The sequence below is a fragment of the Caenorhabditis remanei genome, chromosome V (assembly GCF_010183535.1).
Source record: "Caenorhabditis remanei strain PX506 chromosome V, whole genome shotgun sequence".
NCBI classification, from domain to species: domain Eukaryota; kingdom Metazoa; phylum Nematoda; class Chromadorea; order Rhabditida; family Rhabditidae; genus Caenorhabditis; species Caenorhabditis remanei.
In genome coordinates, this window is record NC_071332.1 from 3,693,341 (window position 1) to 3,714,071 (window position 20,731).

Sequence of the window (20,731 nt, forward strand, 5' to 3'; positions counted from 1 at the left end):
TTATACAAGCGGCGAGTCGTCAATCATCAAAGCGGGCGGTCCAGAATCATCGGATGGGCTCGCGGAGCCCGTGGAAATCGGAAGGAGCTCGATGTCACATGTCGTCTCTTTTTTCTCGATCACTTTCATTGGAATGTGCTGAAATTTCTCTAATTTTGAAATGATCTGAAAATTTTCATGCTTACGTGAGCAAACTCGTTTCCGTAGGTTCTGAAGCGCACTGATTCTCCACGTGTCCAGGCGATTGTTGGGGAGCGACGGGACTAAAAAGGATGAGATTGTGATTTTCGGATTCAACTCGTCGAGAGCTTTCAGAAAAGTATAATCATACCATGGTTTGAAGCAGGTTTGGTCTCAACGCGAAAACTACAGTAACCCGAAAATTATCTGATTTCGTGGCGAGACCCAATTTCCACCAAGCCATGGCATGATTATACTTTTCTAAAAGCTCTCAACGAGCTGAATCTAGCTATACAGTTGGTATTGTGAAAATCGGTCTAGACGAAAAGGAATTGTTTTTGAAAATGTCAGCATGTTATAATTTTGTTAGAACCCATTTTCTCGCGATGAAACATGTAGAATAAGATCCAGCCCTTCTAGAGCTTTCAGAAAAGTATAATCATACCATGGTTTGAAGCAGGTTGGGTCTCGACACGAAAACTACAGTAACCCAAAAATATTCTGATTTCGTGGCGAGACCCAACTTGATACAAACCATGTCATGATTATACTTTTCTGAAAGCTCTCGATGAGTTGAATCTAGCTGTTCAATTCAAAATGTGTGAAAATCGGTCTAGCCGGAAAAATTACATTTGAAATTGTCCACATGTTCTAATTTCATCAGAACCAATTTTCTTGTGATGAAACATATAAAATGAGATTCAGCTCGTCGAGAGCTTCCCGAAAAGTATAATCATGCCATGGTTTGGAGAAAGTTGGGTCTCGACACGAAAACTACAGTAACCCGAAAATTATCTCATTTCGTGTCGAGACCCAACTTGCTCCAAACCATGGCATGATTATACTTTTCTGAAAGCTCTCATCAAGATCTTTCTATTGGTGATATCTGTAACATACCGGTGTTCCATCCCCATTTCTCAGAAGTGGATCATTCGGGGTGACTTCAGATTCTCCAGTATTTGCACCATTCTCATCTTCTCTAACATTCGAGCGGGTATTTGCTGAAATCAATCGATATTATCAGTAGAGCGCACTTGCAGACCTACCGAAACTCTTATTCATTTGTGAGAAACTCTTAGTCCGATTCCATGGTCTCCGTGGGTTACAACATGCCAATCGACGGAATTCAGTCATTCGAAAATAGCAGAGAGGTTGACACACGGAATGGACACCAATCAATACTTGAAGCCACCAACGAATCAGAGTACTTCCATGAGTGATTTGAAGGAAATTGTTGATGTGGAGGAACGAGACCATCTGGATACCGGAATACGGACAGAGGAAGAGTAGATCAACGATTAGGACGGAGCCGATCACGTAGATGTACTTGTGACGTGACATTGCTTGGACACTCCGCCATTTCGAACCTCTGAGACTTTGAAAACTATTTAAAAATTCTTTTAAAATAATTTTTTGGTCAAAAAATTAGTCAACTTTGAGAGATTGTAACACAAAAGTTTGTGGTTCCACAGGTTTGAATTTTAACACATTTTGTAGATCAATCCCAGCTGTCCATTTTTGTAGTTGACAACGTTTTGATAGCTATTCACCCTATTGAGAAACGCGCCTTCAAAGATAAGGTGATTGAGGCGGCGAGAGGGAGGAGAGAGTGTGCAAAAAGAGGAGGGCGTCTCGCTTCTCTGCGTCTCCCCTCTCTTGCTCTCTATAGCCGGTAAGGTTGCCACCTTTAAAGGTGCGTATCTCAAAAGCGTAAATAGCTATCAAAAAGTTGTCAACTGCAAAAATATTGAGCGAGGTTTGATCTACAAGGTCATATAAGAATTTTTAAATTTTTACAAGTATGGAGCGCAGGGCACACTGCCAAAGTTGGTCGATTTTTTGAAAAAATTTTAAGTTGAAAAATGTTTTCCAGTTTTTCAGCATGCTCACCTGCTACCATTCGAACAATTCGACCCTTGTCCATTAATTGGTCTGTGCAAAGATCTGTTATGAATCCGGTGAGATTCATCGTTGTTGAGACATCCCTCGTCTTTGAATTTTCGAATTGTGCGGAGTATTGAGAGGTAGCAGACCTGAAAATTGTAAGATAATTGGTGGAGAAAAGAGAGAAAATGGGAAAACTGGAGGGTTCACTGAAGCTAGAGTGTCTAGCTGTCTGCGTCTCTTCAGTAAGTTTGATTTACTTTGAAAGGCTCTCTCTCGAAAACCTGAATAGATGGACAAAAGTTGTCAACTAATAAAATAATTAACAAACAATTTTCTATATTTCATTAGTTGACAACTTTTTGATAGCTCTTAAAGTTTTAAAGATACGCGCGCTGGAAGTTATGCTCCTGAAAGACGGAGAGGTTGCAGACAGCTAGAGTGTCTAACTGTCTGCGTCTCTCTTTTCGGACTGAAATGAAGCAAAATAGCAGGTTTTAAGATATGTCTTTAAATTAGAGTCCAATCTCAACAAAAAATGGAGAGACGCAGAGAAGCTAGAGTGTCTAACTGTCTGCGTCTCTCATTTTGAAGCTGTAACTTTGACGAGTCATATCTCAAAATGTAGATAGGCTAGAAAAAAATAGTTAACTACTAAAATAATCTACATAAAATTTTCTATATTTTATCAGTTGACAACTTTTTGATAGCTCCACACGTTTTTGAGATATGCACCTTTAAAGATAGCTAGCCGAAACGAGGAGGGGAGAGACGCAGACAGCTATACACTCTAACTGTCTGCGTCTCTCCCTCTCCTCAACTCACCACAACTGTCCCCAACGTCACAAAACACAGCGATGAGATCAAAACCATAGTAATCGTCGCCAAATCGATTCCTCTCTCCTCAGGAGGCAACCAATCCTGAGGGCTCTTCGATGACGAGTACAGTATGCCGATAGCCATCAGAATACTCATCGCCCAGCTGGAAAACATTGATGAGGATTGTATAGCTAGATTCAGCTCGTCGAGAGCTTTCAGAAAAGTATAATCATGTTATGGTTTGGAGCAGGTTGGGTCTCGACACGAAGACTACAGTAACCCGAAAATTTTCTCATTTCGTGTCGAGACCCAAACCATCCAAACCTAGGCATGACTATACTTTTCTGAAAGCTCTCGACGAGCTGAATCTAGCTATACAGTTGATTTTTTCAGAAAATGCTTACCAGACAGCGAGAATGATCAACACAAACTTCCGACGGAAATATCTTCGGTAGTGTAGAGGATACCGTATGACAATGTACTCGTTAGTTGTGAACACAAGTAGATTGAATATTGTGAGAAGGTTACAGACACGCAGGATGACTAGAGCAAAACGAGAAGCCTAAAGGTTACAAAAATAAAATAAAATGTCTGAAAATTTGCTTTAAAAATTACCTGGAATAGACTAATCCGTGTGGAGATATCCAAGTTGATATTGTAGAATGAGTTGGCGAAATATGGAAGACCGTAGAGCTGGAAATATGAGAGATAGAAAAAAGTTGTCAACTAATGAAATGTAGATAATTTTATGTAGATAATTTTTGTAGTTGACAACTTTTTGATAACTCTCCAGGATTTTGAGTTATAAGCGTTTGAAGTTCGAATAGGAATGGAGAGACGCAGAGAAGCTAGATTGTCTGTCTTCTCTGCGTCTCTCTAGATTCTTCTTCAGATTTTTCTTCACAGCTAAGACCGTCTAAACCCTCAAATACTAGAAATGTAAAAAATGAGAAAAGAGACGCAGAGAAACGAGAGTGTCTGACCTCTCTGCGCTCTCTCATTCTTCTCTCACTTGTTGTCTAACTTTGAGACGTTCTATCTCGAAATCTGAAAAAGCTATAAAAAAGTTTTCAACTAAGAAAATATAGACAATTTAATGTAGATCATTTTTGTAGTTGACAATTTTTTAATAGCTCTGCAGGTTTTTGGGATATGAACGTTTAAAGTTTGGATGAGAGGGAAGAGGCGCAGAGAAGCGAGAGTGTCTAACTTCTCTGTCTCTGTTTTGCGGCGAAAAACTTTTTTCTGAAGATCAAACTCAAAAAGCTCAAAAATGTCAAACGACATTAAAAAGAGAGAAGAGTCGCAGAGAAACTAGATTGTCTGGCTCGCTGCGCTCTCTCATTTTCTTCTCTCCAGGTACTTAACTTTGAGACGTTTTATCTCGAAATCTAAAGTAGGTAGAAAAAAGTTGCCAACTAGTAAAATATAGAAAATTTAATGTAGTTTATTTTGGTAATTGATAGTTTTTCAATAACTAATCACATTCTAGAGTTATAAGCGTTTAAAGACCGCTAGACTTGAAATAAGAGGGAGAGAGGCGCAGAGATTCGAGAGTTTCTGACTTCTCTGCGTCTCTCTCGAGTTTGTTTCCAAAAAGTGTTTTTTGAAGTCATTAAATACTCTTAACCTAGAAATGTCAAACTATATTAAAATAGAGAAGAGACGCAGAGAAACTAGATTGTCTGACTCTTTGCGGCTCTCATCCTTCTCTTTCCAGGTGACTAACTTTGAGACGTTTTATCTCGAAATCTGAAGTATCTACAAAAAAGTTTCCAACTAAGAAAATATAGACAATTTAAAGTAAATCATTTTTCTAGTTGACAACTTTTTAGTAGCTTTGCAGGGTTTTGAGATATGTGTCTTTGAAGATAGCAGTAGTGAAAGAAAGAGAGAGATCGCAGAGAAGCTAGAGTCTCTGTCTTCTCTGCGTCTCTCTAGATTTTTCTTCAGACTTTTTGCACCAAATATTATTTGCTAATAGTAAGATTGTCTGAACCCTCAAATACTAGAAATATCACAAAAAAAAGGGAGGTGAGGGCGCAGAGAAGCTAGAGTGTCTAATTGTCTGCGTCTCCTCTCCCTCTCTCTCTCACTGCTCCATCTTTAAAGGCGCATATCTCAGAAACATGAATATCTACAAAAAAGTTATCAACTAATAAAATGTAGCAAATGTTATAAAGATTATTTTTGTAGTTTACAATTTTTTGATAACTAATCACGTTTTAGAGTTATAAGCGTGTAAAGATCGCTAGACTTGAAATAAGCGTGAGAGAAGGGAGAGAGACGCAGAGAAGCTTGACTGTCTGCGTCTCTCCCAATTGAAAACTTTTTTGTTAAGAAGCAGTTATAATTCAGTTATATAGCTAGAGAATCGAGAGACACAGACAGTTAGACACTCTAGCTTCTCTGCGTCTCTCTCTCTCCTCCTTTCTCCAAGTGTCTATCTTTAAAGGTGCATATCTCAAAATCTAGAGTAGCTACAAAAAAGGTGTCAACTACAAAAATATATCAAATTTCCAGTAGTTTCCAGCAACTCACAATCAAACAAACTCCTCTCGCCACATCGAGTACCGCACAATGCAAAACAATCACATAGAAAACGTTGGAGAGGACGCGTCGTCGATGTCTTAACAGAGCGATGATAACGAATAGATTGAGAATGACGGATAGTGCACCGAGATGTCCGCAAAGGAACACTGCCGTTGTTGCCATCTGAAAATGCATAGAAATTGAGAGAGGAAAATAAAAAATACGTAACGGAAAGAGGGGGGATAGAAGTGTCGAAGAAATTGGATTTCGGGCTTGAGTTGTTCCGGAAACAACACACATCTCACTGACTGAATTAATGACAATGCCGTACGTTTTCAGAATACATCAGCACAATGAATGTGTCATTGTTTTGCTCTTCTTCTTCTTGAAAAACAGTTGTTTTTTTTTGAAAAATAGCTCAATTTTGACTGGGTACCACGGAGCCACCTGTAGTCCAAACAGTGTATTTTTTATTTGGTTGTGTAGATCAAACCTAGACCTTCATTTTTGTAGTTGACTATTTTTTGATAGCTATTCACGCTTTTGAGATATGCGCATTTAAAGATGGCAACCTAACCGGCGATAGAGAGCGAGAGAGGGAGGCGCAGAGAAGCGAGAGTCCCTCCTCTTTTCGTGTGCTCTCTCGTCATAATAAGTAACAATCTTTGAAGACGCATATCTCGAAAGCGTGAATAGCTATGAAAAAGTTGTCAACTACAAAAATGTAGATCTGGGTTTGATCTACACAACCAAAAAAATTTTTTTAGAAATGGATAAAATTTGACGTCAGTTCAGTATAATAAATATAGGCATTTTTCTCTCTCTCTATTTGAACTACACTATCTTTCAAGCGTTATATCTCAAAAGTGTGACATCCTATTAAAAAGTTATCAACTACAAAAATAAAGCTCAATTTTTGATCTACATAACCAATTAAAGTTCTTAACAATTGGATTATTTCTGATTTCATGGTAGAGTGTCAAAGTTAGCCGATTTTTCAGGAAAATGTTTTCTATCAGGAAAAGGATATTTTTTAGATTTAAACTTTATCGGATAGGTTTTCCAAGTTTTACAAAGTATATGTTTATTTAATTCCATCTAATGTAGGTGTGATAAAAAGGAGGCGCAGAGAAACGAGAGTGTCTGACTGTCTGCGTCTCTCTCTCTCTCTTTCTCTTGCTTATTGCTATCTTTAAAGGCGCATATCTCAAAAAGGTGAATAGCTATCAAAAAGTTGTTAACTGCAAAAATAAAGCCCCAGGTTTGATCTACATACACAAACAAAAATTTTCAAAATCTAACCAAATAGTACACCAGGACGCTTTCTCAAATATTGACAATTTTGAACAAGGAAATAATATTTTTTGTTTTTTTTCAAAGTTTTTTTGTTTTTTCCTTCAGATTTCTGAGTTTAAGACAACATGATATGTACCGAAGATTCTATTTCTCAGAACTGATCATATTTACATTAAGAGCCCGCACTTTAGCTGAAAAAAGGGAACATCCAAACCAAATAAACATAGAGAGAAAAAGTTTGCACGTATTGGGGAAGAATATGATGATGATGGCGGGGAAGTACATTGGTCCACCGGGGATTGTCATCGGATATCTCTGGTGCATGATGAATCGGAATAATTGATGGAATGGTTTCTGGTGATCCCGAACAAAAAAAGAAAATCTACTTTCAGCCCTGAAGCTTTCAGGGAATCAAAGGAACACGAGGAAAAATATATCGAAAATATTTTCATGTTCTTTATGCTCCTACCTCCCAGATTCGATTTGTTGCCTAACGATGCGTAAAAATGTACTTCCTCTTGGGAAGACTTAACAAAAAAAGCAACAAAAAAAGAAAAAAAAGGAAAAAAATTTCGGTGCCTCATGCTGGAATCGAACCAGCGACCTTCTGTTTACTAGACAGACGCTCTGCCACTGAGCCAATGAGGCGGACGGGAAACACAGGTACACAGGTGCGTATATAAAACCACCGGGGAGAGACACGCGAGTGAAGGAGTGTGTATGCATGTCGACGTAAGGATGGGAGGAGGAGTTGAGTTGATGAGAAACAATTGCCGGAGGGCATGAATGAAAAGTGATATATATCACATTTTATTTTCTGTCAGGACGGATGGGAGGAGGAGAAGTAGAAGACGTGACGAAGAAGAAGAAGAAAAAAACAGAAACACTCAAGAGAACAGTTTGCTCTTCTAGGGGGTGCTCTTGACACGAAGAAGGAACGTTCTTGGAATTTTAAACAAACCTCTTAAAGTGCAAAGCTTAAACATAAGAAAACAAGTTTTTAAAAATTTTAAGAGAAAAAAAATTTCAGAAAAAAAAATTTTTGGCTGAAAATTTTTTTTGGCTGAAATTCCTATCTAGTTTTATATTATATATATCTTAGTTATATATTTTAGGATTTTGGACTTAACGAAGACCCAAAACTAGATGAATTCGACAAAAAAAAGTTGTCCCAAATATGGTGCATCTGCTATCAAATTCTCAGTATTATCGGTGAAGTGCGCTCTACCGAACTTGTTTAAAAAAATTAATTCTGGAGTTTCCCAGAAAACGCGCTCCATTGTACTTGCGAGAAATGGTGCATCGGACCTCAAGTAACCGATATTTCTGAAAATTTCGGTGGAGCGCAATTGCCACAACAACAAAAACAATCACGATGAGGAAATGCGCTCTACCAGACTCAAGAGTCAAAATTGATTTTCACAAGATTTTCTGCTCCAAACGATTTTATCAGTAGAGCGTGTTTGCAGCACGGTGATTACTGTAGAAGTCAATTTTGGGTAATCGCGCTCCACTGTACTAACTCCACGCTCGTTGGGGCGCGTTTGCAAAGGCACCGCGAAATTCAAAATTTCGTTGAAAATGACGTTGAGTAAATGCGCTCCATTGAACTTTCGACAGGGAGTGTTTTTGAAAATTTGGGACCAAATATGGTGCATCGGTCACAGAATTTCAGAATTTCTCATGAGTTTTTTTTGAGATTTTCAGTGATTAGAATTTCTTTGACCTTTTTTTCCAGTTCCTTTTTTCAAAGTCACTTTCTCTTCTAATCAAATGAATAATTCATGAGAAAAATAGAGAAAAAAATCAAGGGAAAACAAGGAGAATCTAGCTTTGTCAGTTTTAATTAATTTTTTGAAGGGTTTTTTGAAAAAAACGTTATGGATTTGCGAAACGGAAAAAGCAAGGGAATTCAAAAATTTAAATGTTATGGTGCATCGGATAATGTTCAAATTGGCTGCGTAGCGACTCATGGTACCATTTTGGTGCACCAATTCAATTACGGTACCATTATACGTAATGCATCATTCTCAAAACTTCAATTTTATAAAAAATCTTAATATGGTGCATCGGGAAAACAAAAATTTCGTGTATTTGCCAAAGTATAGTGCATCGACCTCACTGAAACTCCAATATGGTACATCTAGCTCATTATGGCAACTATCCCCCATTATGGTACCAAAATGGTGCATCGACCTCATCAAATTTTCAAAACGGTGCATTGTTCCTGTAAACTCCAAAATCTTTGAAACTGAATCACTGCAAACGTGCTCTAAAGAACACTGCCTCTCAGGGAAATCCTGACATGGCGCATTGGGCCCATAATGGTGTCTCAACTTCATTATGGTACCGAAATGGTGCCGTTATGGGGCATCGGTCTCAAAATTTCAATTTTTAAGAGTATCCTATCATGGGGGCTAGTTAACCGCTTTAAAGTTTCAATATGGTTCTGATATTTTTCATCGACCAGAGTATGGTGCCATTATGGTGCATCGATGGTGTCAGAATGGGACATCGGCACCGTTATTTCAAAAATCTTCAAACATGGTTTTTACTGCAAATGCGCTCTAACAGACAGTAAATTTAGCTCAGGAAGTAATGGAGAAACGCTAATATGGTGCATCGGTCCCATAATGGTGCATCGGCCCCGTTTTGGTACCAATATGGTGCATCGACTTTTTTAAAATGGTGCCGTTATGGAACAATGCAACTATTATGGTACTGATATGGTGCCATTATTGACCAGAGTATGGTGCACCTGCGGTATGGTGTACTGACACCATTAATCTCGAAATATTTCAAATATGCTGCAAACGCGCTCTAACAGACAGGAAGTTTGACTCATGAAAATGTGAAAATTCCAATATGGTGCATCGGTCAGTAACTCCATTATGGTACCAAAATGGTGCATCGGTCCCATGGTGGTGCATCGACTTTACTTATGGTACCGATATGGTGTATCAGCCTCACAAGAATCTGGTATGGTGCATCGTTCCCATTAATCTCAAAATCTTCAAATATGGTTTTTTTTAAACTGCAAACTCGCTCTAACTGACAGTAAGTTCGGCTCATGAATCTATGGAAAACCCCTAATATGATGCATCCGTCCCAATGTTATGAATCTTCTCCATTATGGTACTGCATCGGTCCAATTATGGCACATCGACTCCATCATGGTACCGATATGGTGCATCGACTCCATTATAATACCGATATGGGGAATCGACCAAAATGATACCATTATGGTGCACCGGTTCCATTTTTTGTACCGATATGGTGCATCGACTATTCCCCATTGTCCCCCATAATAGTGCACCATCCCTCATAAATCTCATAAAATCTCCCTCATCGATTCTAAAAGCAACAAAAAAGTGCTCTCTCTTCTCTCTTCTCCGTCCAAAATGGACACAAGAAACAATTGAATTTTGGGTATCCTCTCTCTCAGAAGCACGAGAACTTTCTTTCTCTTTGCACTTAACCCGATTTCTCTTTCTGCTCGTGACGTGGCAACTAACCGAAGACATGATGATGATGTTCTCTTTTTGGAGAGATCCGCGTGGGGGGGGCGGACGATCTGTGAGCAAACAAGATTTGGAGCAAAAGAAAAGAAAAGGAATAAGTTGAGAGAAAGAGTATAAAATGACGAGTTGTATGTGAAAAATGAGAAAAAAAAAGAAAAAAAGAGCTACCGTGGGAACTTTTCTGATTGGATGCACTATAGAAGAAGGAAAGTGAGTAATGAGTTAATATGATCTGGTTGGTTTTTTTTTGGTGGCCGAGAAAATGCAAAAGTTAGGCCACCATCTGTGCTATGGTGCATCCGCATTTTTCCCATAATGAGGTCTCAATTTCATTATGGTACCAATATGGTGCATCGACTTTTTTAAATGGTGCCGTTATGGGGCATCGGCCTCAAAATTTCAATTTTTAGAATATCCAATCATGAGGAAGTAAACCGCTTTAAAGTTTCAATATGGTACTGATATTTTTCATCGATCAGAGTATGGTACCATTATGGTGCATCTGTGATGTGGTGCATCCACACCATTAATCTCAAAATTTTCAATTATGGGTTTTTACTGCAAACGCGCTCTAACAGACAGTAAGTTTGGTTCATTAAGCTATGAAAACCCTTATATGGTGCATCGGCCCCATAATGGTGCATCGACTCCATAAGTTTTACACGCCCACTTGTCATCAAAACAAAATTTGAGCTTGTGACATAAATGAGGAAGAAAATGTAATAGGACTGACTTCCTTGTCTCATTTTATTCTATTTTATTTTATTGTCTTCACCTTGGAAACATAAATCCTCCTCTTTTTGTTTTATGTCAAAAAAATGTGATGTCCAAGTAATAAACACAAAATTAAAAAAAAAGAACAAAAATCGCCTAAAAACGCCAAAAACGCCAAAACTTTCAGAGGTCCGTAAATTCCAAATCGCATATCTCAAAAAAAAGAATAGTTACGAAAAAGTTATCAACTAATAAAATGTTGAAAATTTAATGTAGATTATTTTTGTAGTTGACAACTTTTTGATAGCTATTCACGCCTTTGAGATATGCGCCTTTAAAGATGAAAGAGCGATAGAGAGAGGAGACGCAGACAATCAGACACTCTCGCTTCTCTGCGTCTCTCAACGTTTCTCTCCTGTTGTTCTAACTTTGTGATTTTGAACAAACTTCTTGTAAAATGAAGACTCCGAGATTAAAATGGAAAAATCTGTAGCCTAAATTTTTTGGACAAAAACCACTTTTCTGAAAGTTGTCCAATTTTTGCCCATCAAAAATGATTGGATTTTAAATAAAGTACATGGTTGTGTAGATCAAACCTAGATCTCCATTTTTGCAGTTGACAACTTTTTGATAGCTTTTCACGCTTTTGAAATACACGCGCTCAACGTTTGGAAAGAGAGAGAGAGAGAACGAGACGCAGACAGTCAGACACTCTCGCTTCTCTGCGTCTTTTCCACTGCAGGCTATCTTCAAAGGCGCATATCTCAAAGGCGTGAAGAGCTATCAAAAAGTTGTCAACTGCAATAATATAGAGCGTGATTTGATCTACAAGGTCAAATAAAAATATTTGAATTTTAACAAGAATGGACTCACTTGCACGCAGTCAAAGTTAGTCGATTTTTTGAAAATGTTCAAGGTAAAAAATTTCCAAAATGGCAAATTTAGAGTGGTAAAAGAGAATAATGCTTCAGTTCAAAATAGATATCAGAAAAGTAAAAATTGAATAGAAAAAGATAAAAAAGGTTCAGGTGACAACCGGAAACCCCAACAGGAAAGGTGATATTTGCAAAAGTTGTTATTTTATATATACCTAAACCAGCCTATCTGCCTCGCCTTCGGCGATTCAGTCGGCTGGTCTCTCTTCATTCACGTAGTCATTGACTTTCGAATGTGCCCGCATGGCCGAGTGGTCTAAAGCGGCTGTCGCTGTCCAAAGCACGCCAGTTCGGTTTTGCCCGCTGGCTCAGTTTCTCTTCTCTTTCCAAAACCGTTGCGGACAGTGCCTCAGACAAACAGACAAACACCACTTGTCTTTTATATATAAGAATGATATCAGCTATTGTGATTTATGAAAATAAGGTATTGACTATTTTCTTTGGAAATTTAATTACAGGATTAATTTCTTGGATTAATTTTTTAATTTCCTAGACAGGTTATCGGGATTATGGTGCATCGACACTTCTAGCCCAATAAACTAGAGAAATTGTGAAGAAAATCAGAAAGAATTATATATTTCTGAAAAGCTGAGAAAATGAGAATTCAGAATCTCTTTTCAAATTTTGAATAGGAGTGAAAATGGTGGAGATACGATGGTTTTTGTGTGGAACGCCAAGAATGGTGCATCGACCTTCGCTGCGTGGGAAATTGGTAATTAATGTGAAAATTTGGTCTAAAAAGTGCATAACTAGAAAGATGAGGATTCTGAATCTGTTTTTATTTTTCTTCTGGGATTAATAATCACCGAGATACACAAGTTTAAGTCCGTGGCTTATTAAAAGTGCTGTATTGACAACAAATTTGAAGTTTTTGAGCGTCTACTGTAAAAAGTGCTCTTCTATTATTTTATACCATTTGAATGATAATTTCACGAGGATTCTGAATCTATTCTCAAATTCCGTCTAGCACTGAAATTGACCGAGATACACAAGTTTGAACCTTGTACATCCAAGCTCAAAATTGAAAGAGCTGTAGCTCGCTCAATTTTTGCCGCAACAAAATTTCGAAGACGGAATCAGAATCCTCACGTCTTCAGCTTTTCATACATAAAATATTGAATTTTCTGTCAAAAAAACTGTAATGGAAAAGTACAGTAATCTAGAGTAAAAATACTTTGCGTATACAAAAATCTAGCGCTTTCAGTAAGCCTCGGACTTAACTTGTGTATCCCGGTGATTATTAATCCCAGAAAAAAAAAACAGATTCAGAATCCTCATCTTTCTAGATGAGGATGCTGAATCTTATGCACTTTTTGGACCAAATGTTCACATTATTTACCAATTTCCCACGCAGCGAAGGTCGATGCACCATTCTTAGCGTTCCAGACTAAAACCACCGTAACTCCGCTAATTTCAGTCCTATTCAAAATTTGAAAAGAGATTCAGAATTCTCATTTTCTCAGCTTTTTAGAAATATATAATTCTTCTTGATTTTCTTCACAATTTCTCTAGTTTATTGGGCTAGAAGTGTCGATTCCGATATTTTCAAGCGAAAAAAAGAAGGGGAAACTGTGCATGGAAGTGAAAACAACGGGCTCAGTGAATCGACCCGAATTTCCGTAAATCGGCACTACCATCCGTAAACCCACAGTAACCCACGTAAATCGACATGAGAACACGTAAATCTACACCTACCCCCGTAAATCGACATGAAACTCCGTATATCATTTGACTTTTTGACAAAAAAATTTAAAAAATTCAAAAAAAAGTTGTATTTTGGCGCCAATTATCCGGACCTTGACAAAGTACGATATTCAGTAAATCAAAAAAAATAGTACCGCCCGTAAATCGCAACTAACCCTCGTAAATCGACACAACCTTCCGTAAATTGGAACTAACTTTCGTAAATCGACATCAGAATGCGTAAACAAAAACTAAACCTCGTAAATCAAGACTAACCTCCGTAAATCGACATTAACGCTCGTATATCCACAGTACCGCTCGTAAATTCAAAATACCGCCCGTAAATCGCAACTAGTCCTCGTAAATCTACACAACCTTCCGTAAATCGACACTACCTCCTTAAAAACGACTGAAACCTCTCCCAAAAAAACTCCAAAATAAGTGAACTCTCTCTCGTGTGAAACAAAAGTGTCGTCAGATGGAAAAAAAAGAAGAAAAGAAACAAAAAAGTCTGAGGAAGGGGAGGATTAGGTTGAACTCATCGTCATCCTCAACTCCCTAATCCTCCAAATGATAAACTCTTTGAAAAGTCGAAAAGGGGGCGGAGCCTAATTCGAGGGGGACCTGCGACCTCTAAGACTACTGTAATGGGTTGTGTGGGATGACATTTCCGTTTTTTTCCAAATAAAACGAAAATTCGAGAATCTGGTTGCCACGTCACCAGAAGGCTCATTAAAGCGGGGTGCCGTTTGACATTTGACTAAAAAAAAGGGGGGTCTTAATGGGAGATCATAAAAAAAAAAGGGGGACACTTTTTGCAGGGATACGGTAGACATTTTTGCAAGATGAAGAAAGGAAGAAAATGTAGTTTGTAGTCGCCTAGATGGTGCATCTGCTCGAAAATTACAGTTTTTCCAAAATTTCGAATTTTTGGCTTGGCCCCTCCCCCCATGTACCCCGACTAATATTTTGGGGGCGGAGCCTAGAATTTGAATGAAAAATTAAAGATAGGCAAACTCCGAAAAAGGGTTAAGTAGGCTCCGCCCACTTTTCGATTTTTCTCAATAACTATGAGAAAATGGGAAATTTCAAAATTACTGCGTAGCGACTGTGAAATCCTTCAAATATATGCAAACGCGCTCCACCGAGACTTTTTTGAGTTTCCGTGAAGCGCGTTTGCTAACTAGTTGAAAAACCGCGAAAAGCAAGTGCGCTCTACCGAAATGTTCAGAGAAAAAGTTCAATTGAGCGCGTTCGCTCACTACTGAAATTTCGAAAAACCGTGAAAAGCAAGTGCGCTCTAACGGCTGGCGCAAATATGGTGCATCGACTTCAAAAAAAGAAAAAAAATCCGTAGATCAGAAAAAAATTACCTAATCTTTGAGTCAAAGTAAAAATCTGCACCTAGACTCTCCCGGAAATGAAAAAAAAGAAATGACGTCTCCATATCTCAAAATACAAAAGATAACTAGAACAATAGCAGAACGCTTATCTCTAGAAAATTTTCCCGACGACAACTTTTTTATTTCGGTGGATAAAAAGAAGAAACCTATCATTCAGAAGACACGGATTGAAGGCACACACACACACTTCACTTCAATTCGAACTTTGACGCCTTCATCCTCTTTTTCGCGTCTCTTCTTTTTCACTTCCGTCCACTTCTATTGTGCTTCTTATACGTGTTGCCTCAGCTTTTATAACATCTGCCAATTAGTTTCAAAGAATGTAAAAAAGAGAAAAAAGAGATTCCGTCGAGCCGGATTCGAACCAGCGACCTAAGGATACCCACTGACTCTACAGTCCTCCGCTCTACCAACTGAGCTATCGACGGCACGGAAGAACTGGGGGTGGCGGGGTAATCAGGAAAGTGAGGAAAACGGGGAGAGGGGACGAGGAGAGCGATCAGAAAGAATGATGACACATGTGTTAATTATCTATTGTAATGGCGAAAAACCAACAATTTCGAAAACTGAGAGCATTTCGGTGGAGCGCAGTTACTGAACTATTACAGCTGGAGTAAAAGATCCCAGAAAATTTGAAAGATAAGTTTTTTTGTGAAAATCGGCGGAGCGCAATTGCTCAAAATTCAATTTTTGAAAATTCAAAAGTTTTTCGTTAAAATTTTTATAATAATCACGTTTTTCTAATCTTGCCGCTCTTAATCATAAGAGCTCACTATGGTGCATCGGCTCCGAATAATGGTGCATCGACATGAAAATTGTTGTTAAAAAGCGAATTTCGGTAGAGCGCAGATGCTGAAATTCAAAAAAAACTGTCGCCAAACGTAAATTTATGAACATTTCAAAAAAGCAGCAAAAAACTCTAGATTTTTAAAAGAATTTTTAAAAAACCCCGTTTTTAATCAATTTTCAGTGGAGCGCGTTTGCTGAGCGTGCTGTGAAATAATATCAGAATTCTAAAAACCTAAAGCAAGTGCGCTCTACGGCAAAAAATTATTCGGCGGAAGTTTTGAAAACGCGCTCTACTAAAACCATGATATGGTGCATCGGTATCAGTCACTCTCAATTAAATTTATATACAAATTGGCTGCGTAGCGACTTATGTGAAGAAAAGCAAACGCGCTCTACTGCGAAATTTCTCTGAATTATGGGGATATGGTGCATCGACTTCTTCATTATGGTACCCATCATTATGCATCTGTCACAAAAATTCAATTTTTTTTTCATTTTTCGGAAAAATAAAAAAGTTCTGAGAAACCCTCCACCCAAAATAAAAATAAAATAAGTATCCGAATATATAATCGCATCCTGAATAACCGAGCGCCATACTCACCGTCTCCTGGCTGTAGTTTTCATAATAAGGGACACGTTTGATGAGATAGTAGTCGGACGTTGTGTTCTGCAACATTTTGATCTACCGGGTTCGTTAGAGCGCGCTTGCATTACTGTCTTAACTTTTTTGCTTTTTTTTGTTGAAATTCTTAATGACCTCACTTTTTTGCAATTACTCAAAAAATAAGAAGGAATTTATTTATTTGTGCTCATTGAGCATTTCATTGGGGCACATAAAAATATGAGAAACGGATAAACACCGATTTCCGATTTCCGGGTAAACTCAACTTAAACGTTCAAAGTTTTGGAAGGATTGGGAATCCTTAAAAATGGAAAGGGGAGAGACGCAGAGAAGCTAGAGTGTCGAACTTCACTGCGTCTCTCAAATGGCAGGCTCTATTTTGAAGCGTTGTATCTCAAAGGTGTGAAAAGCTAGAAAAAAGTTGATAACTGATGAAATGTAGGAAATTTTATGCAGATCATTTTGTTAGTTAACAACACTTTGATAACTGTTCAGGTTTTTGAGATACAGGCGTTTCAAGATTAGACGGTAAGATCGAAAGAGTTGGAGGGCGCGGAGAAGCGAGAGTGTCTGATTTCTCTGCGTCTCTTTTTTGAGGTATGTTGAATGGAATTTGAAAACTGAACAACTTAGATACAGATACAAATAAAGAGGGTGCAGAGAAGCTAGAGTGTCTGATTGTCTGCGTCTCTCAATTAACAGTCTCGATTTTGAAGCGTTATATCTCAAAGTGGTGAAGAGCTAGAAAAAAGTTTTCAACTAACAAAATGTAGGAAATTTCAAGTACAATATTTTATTAGTTAACAACTTTTTGATAACTATTCAAGTTTTCGAGATACGGTCTTTAGAACTTGGCAAACAATACTGGGGATTGTACTCAAACTTTGAACTATCATAACTAAAAACCTAGAATAGCTAGGAAAATGTTGTCAACTAAGAAAATAAAGCTTATTGTGTTTAAATTATTTTTGTGTTTAAAACCAATTGATAGCTATCTCCGCCTTTGAGTTATACCCATTTAGGGATGGAGAGTTCTAGAGAGAGAGAGAGCGCGCAGAGAAGCGAGACTGTCTGATTTCTCAGCGTCTTTTACTCTAGGTCAATTTTGCATAACTAATTGGTCATAAAACTACGAAAAATTGGCCTGTAAAAGAAAAATGACTCAAAAAAACTTCGCGTCTCCAGCAATTCCGAAAATAAACCCAAAAAACTCACCGAGTAGTAGTCCATCGTGGAATTGAGTACATCCTCTCCGGACTCGTCGAACTGAAACGGTTGCTCTTGAAGCATGGAGACGATAAGAGGATCGGTGACCGCCTGAGAATAGAAGAATGTAACGGAATGGAATGAAAATGTGATTAGTGGGGGGGGGGGGGGGGGGGTTTTCAGGCTACTAAAAAAAAGAGGAATGAACCTATTCTCCACCCCCATGGTACACGTCAAATGATGCGACAGGAAATAGATTTTGGATGAGTTTTCAAGTTTTCAAGTGATGATCTCATCTTTTTCTCCAAAAAAAACAAAAAAAAGAAAAATATTCCGCGCCCACCGCACCACCTTTATATCCGCCCTCGCTTCCGCGCCGCCGGCTCACTCTCATGGCGCAACTGGTAGCAAGCCACCCTATCAATCTCACTACCCTGGTTCGATTCCCTCCTCCCGCCAATAGTTTTTTTCTTCTTTAATTTACATTTTGACACTATAAACTCACCTCCTGTAAGCTGAGATTCGTCAGAATCGACTCCATTTTTGCTTCCTTTTCGCTGGATGATCAATGACGACGATGAAGAGGAGTAGAAGAAGAAGAGGGCAGAAGAAGAGATATTCCGCGTGATGACAGACTAAATGCCTCGGGGCGATATCTGACAAACTCATTCAATTATAACAAAAACAGAGAGAATGGCACAAAAATATGTATGTATAAGGAGACAGGGAACGGATAGTGTGGGGGATTGGGTCATTTCTTGTTGTCTTAAACTACAAAATCTGGAAAAATTGAGTAAATCCCTAAAACGGTACATTCAGCTCAAATATGGTGCATCGGGGGACGTTCGCCAGCGCTGCGTTCCCTTAAAGTTGCGAAAACCACCAAACATCTATATCGCTTGGCGCCACCTACATTTGTGTCCCTCGTGGCCGAGTGGTTACACAGGTGAACCGCGATGGATCCTATATGTGAAAGTGTGCATATAGCGTCCTATATGTGTCCATAAATGAAACGTGGACCGCGCGTGTGGCGTATATGTGCTGTCGTCTTTTCCTTGTACTGGCCGCGCGTGCATCCATATAGCATCCATATACGTTCCATATATGATCCATATTTGTGGGTGGCGGCCGACCGCCGCAACGACGCTCCGGAATTACACGTGGGCGTGTTGTTTACCGTAAATCGACGCGACATTATTTTTTATAAGTCCGGGCCCATTTTCTCCGTTCCTCGAAGTTTTTCAGCGAATTTCTTAGTTATTTTTGCTGAAAACAGATAATGGCAAATTTCAAAAGTAAAAATAAAAATATTTAAATTTGCGGTAATTTCTTTTTTCAATAGAAAACTTGTCGTTTTCTCAAGAAATTAGAATTTTAAGTTTTTGTTGAGAAGTTCGGGTCTGATGTTCCGCTTCACTTCGGTATGATAAGAAATCATATTTTTCAGGTGGATTTAAAGGTAAGAAGGTAAGTATTTGTCATACCGAAGTAAAGTAAAAATACCGGACTTCGAATTTCTTCGACGGGTATCATTTTCTTTCAGAGTTCAAAGAAAAGCTTAAGAATCAATTATTGTTTTATAACCGCCAATCTAATTTTTTTATTTTTATATGAAATCCTGTGTGGTTTTCAATTTTTCACGAAATATTGCCATTATCTGTTAAAAAATGAAGAACTTTGAGAAAAAAACGGAGAAAATGTACAAGTCCGAGAAATGGAAAGTGAACAAGTTGAAAAAGGAAAAGTAAAACAACATTATAGCATTACATAACAATCACAACAATGAATTAGGCCTTTCTAGTGTTTCATACGGAATAATCAACCAAATACGGTTGGTAGAATTAATGCTGATGTGCTATCCATATACGATCCATATGCGCCACACGCTTTTCGGCCGACCGCGCGTGGATCCATATGGACACATATAGGACACAACCCTGATTCTTTCTAGCTGCATATACGCCACCGCGCGATCACATATAGGATCCACAGCGGTTCACCTGTGTAGTGCTACTGTTTGCCGCGCGCGCATCCAGGGTTCAATTTTTTCCTCTGGTCAAAACCTTTTTTGCACTTTTTAAAACTGAACTTCCTTTTTCTCATAATGTTCATTTCAATACATTTCCGGTGTGGGGTGCTCCTCATCGAAATGCGATTAGGGCTCTTCTCCTTTTTTGCTTGTTACACCAAATGCACTTAGAAGACGCTGCGGCGAACTGGGATTTTGTCTTTCAAATGAGAACGAAAAGACATAAAAAAGGAAAATGGGATCCCCTAGGCATTCTTAGCCTTTTTGTCCGTTTTTGAGACAAGGATAAAACGAGGATAATTGGAAAGGAGAGAGAAGGGTCATTTGCATAGATAAACGGGGTGTTGATTCTGAAAGAATGGGATTTATTGGGGGCAGAGAGAGCACAAGGGCAACACATGTGCGCACATGTACTGATTTTTGATTCCGATGAAGAGAATCAGAAGAAATAAGGAAAAAAAAACGATGAAGGCTAAATGTTGCCATATGTAATGTCCTGGATATATTATAGTTGGCTTAAAATCAAAAAATGTTCGAAATTTTTGGGAAAATTTTATATGACTGGAAAGCTGAAGACGTGAGGATTCTGAATCTATAATTAGATTTTATGAGAAGTCAAAATTAAGCGAAATACGACACTTTGAATTTTGACGTGTTTTCCGTCTGAAGTCACCTGGATATCCTAAATTTCAAAGCATCGTATCTCGGTTCGTTTTAATGATAAAACAAATTTGAAAACTGTTTCCGAATCCTTGAAGTTTCAACATTATAAACATATAAATATCTTTCTGACAACTTCAACTTATTAGTCTCTAAACCATTACCAAAGCTACCCAACTTTACTTCCGCGCGGACTACAGTCGATGCATCATGTTGCTGTAACCCGCTACATAGTTAAACTAAACGTGTAATTTTCCGAAAAATCCAAATATCAAAGTCTAGTTGTCGTTTACAAAAATAGATGCAAAAATATTGTGAATTGGTTCAGAAACTACTTTCAAAAAAAAAATTTCAGAAAAAATTTTCAAAAAAAAATTATTTGACTTTGAGATTTAGACAACCATAACTATCTAAGAAGCGTCCGCACAAAAAAGTTGTCAACTACAAAACGCGAGAGA

The 20,731-nt window shown here is 38.2% G+C and overlaps 1 protein-coding gene across 1 annotated transcript; it reads right to left on the bottom strand.

The window, feature by feature from the left end:
• On the bottom strand, positions 1–5,598 carry GCK72_017092 (uncharacterized protein; the record flags this gene model as incomplete). Its single annotated transcript, XM_053731882.1, has 9 exons — positions 1–138; positions 186–263; positions 1,078–1,181; positions 1,227–1,549; positions 2,071–2,213; positions 2,890–3,046; positions 3,288–3,445; positions 3,499–3,576; positions 5,425–5,598. The coding sequence occupies 9 exons, from the start codon at positions 5,596–5,598 to the stop codon at positions 1–3; spliced, it is 1,353 nt and encodes a 450-aa protein (XP_053580795.1).
• Between the last annotated feature and the right edge of the window lie 15,133 nt (positions 5,599–20,731).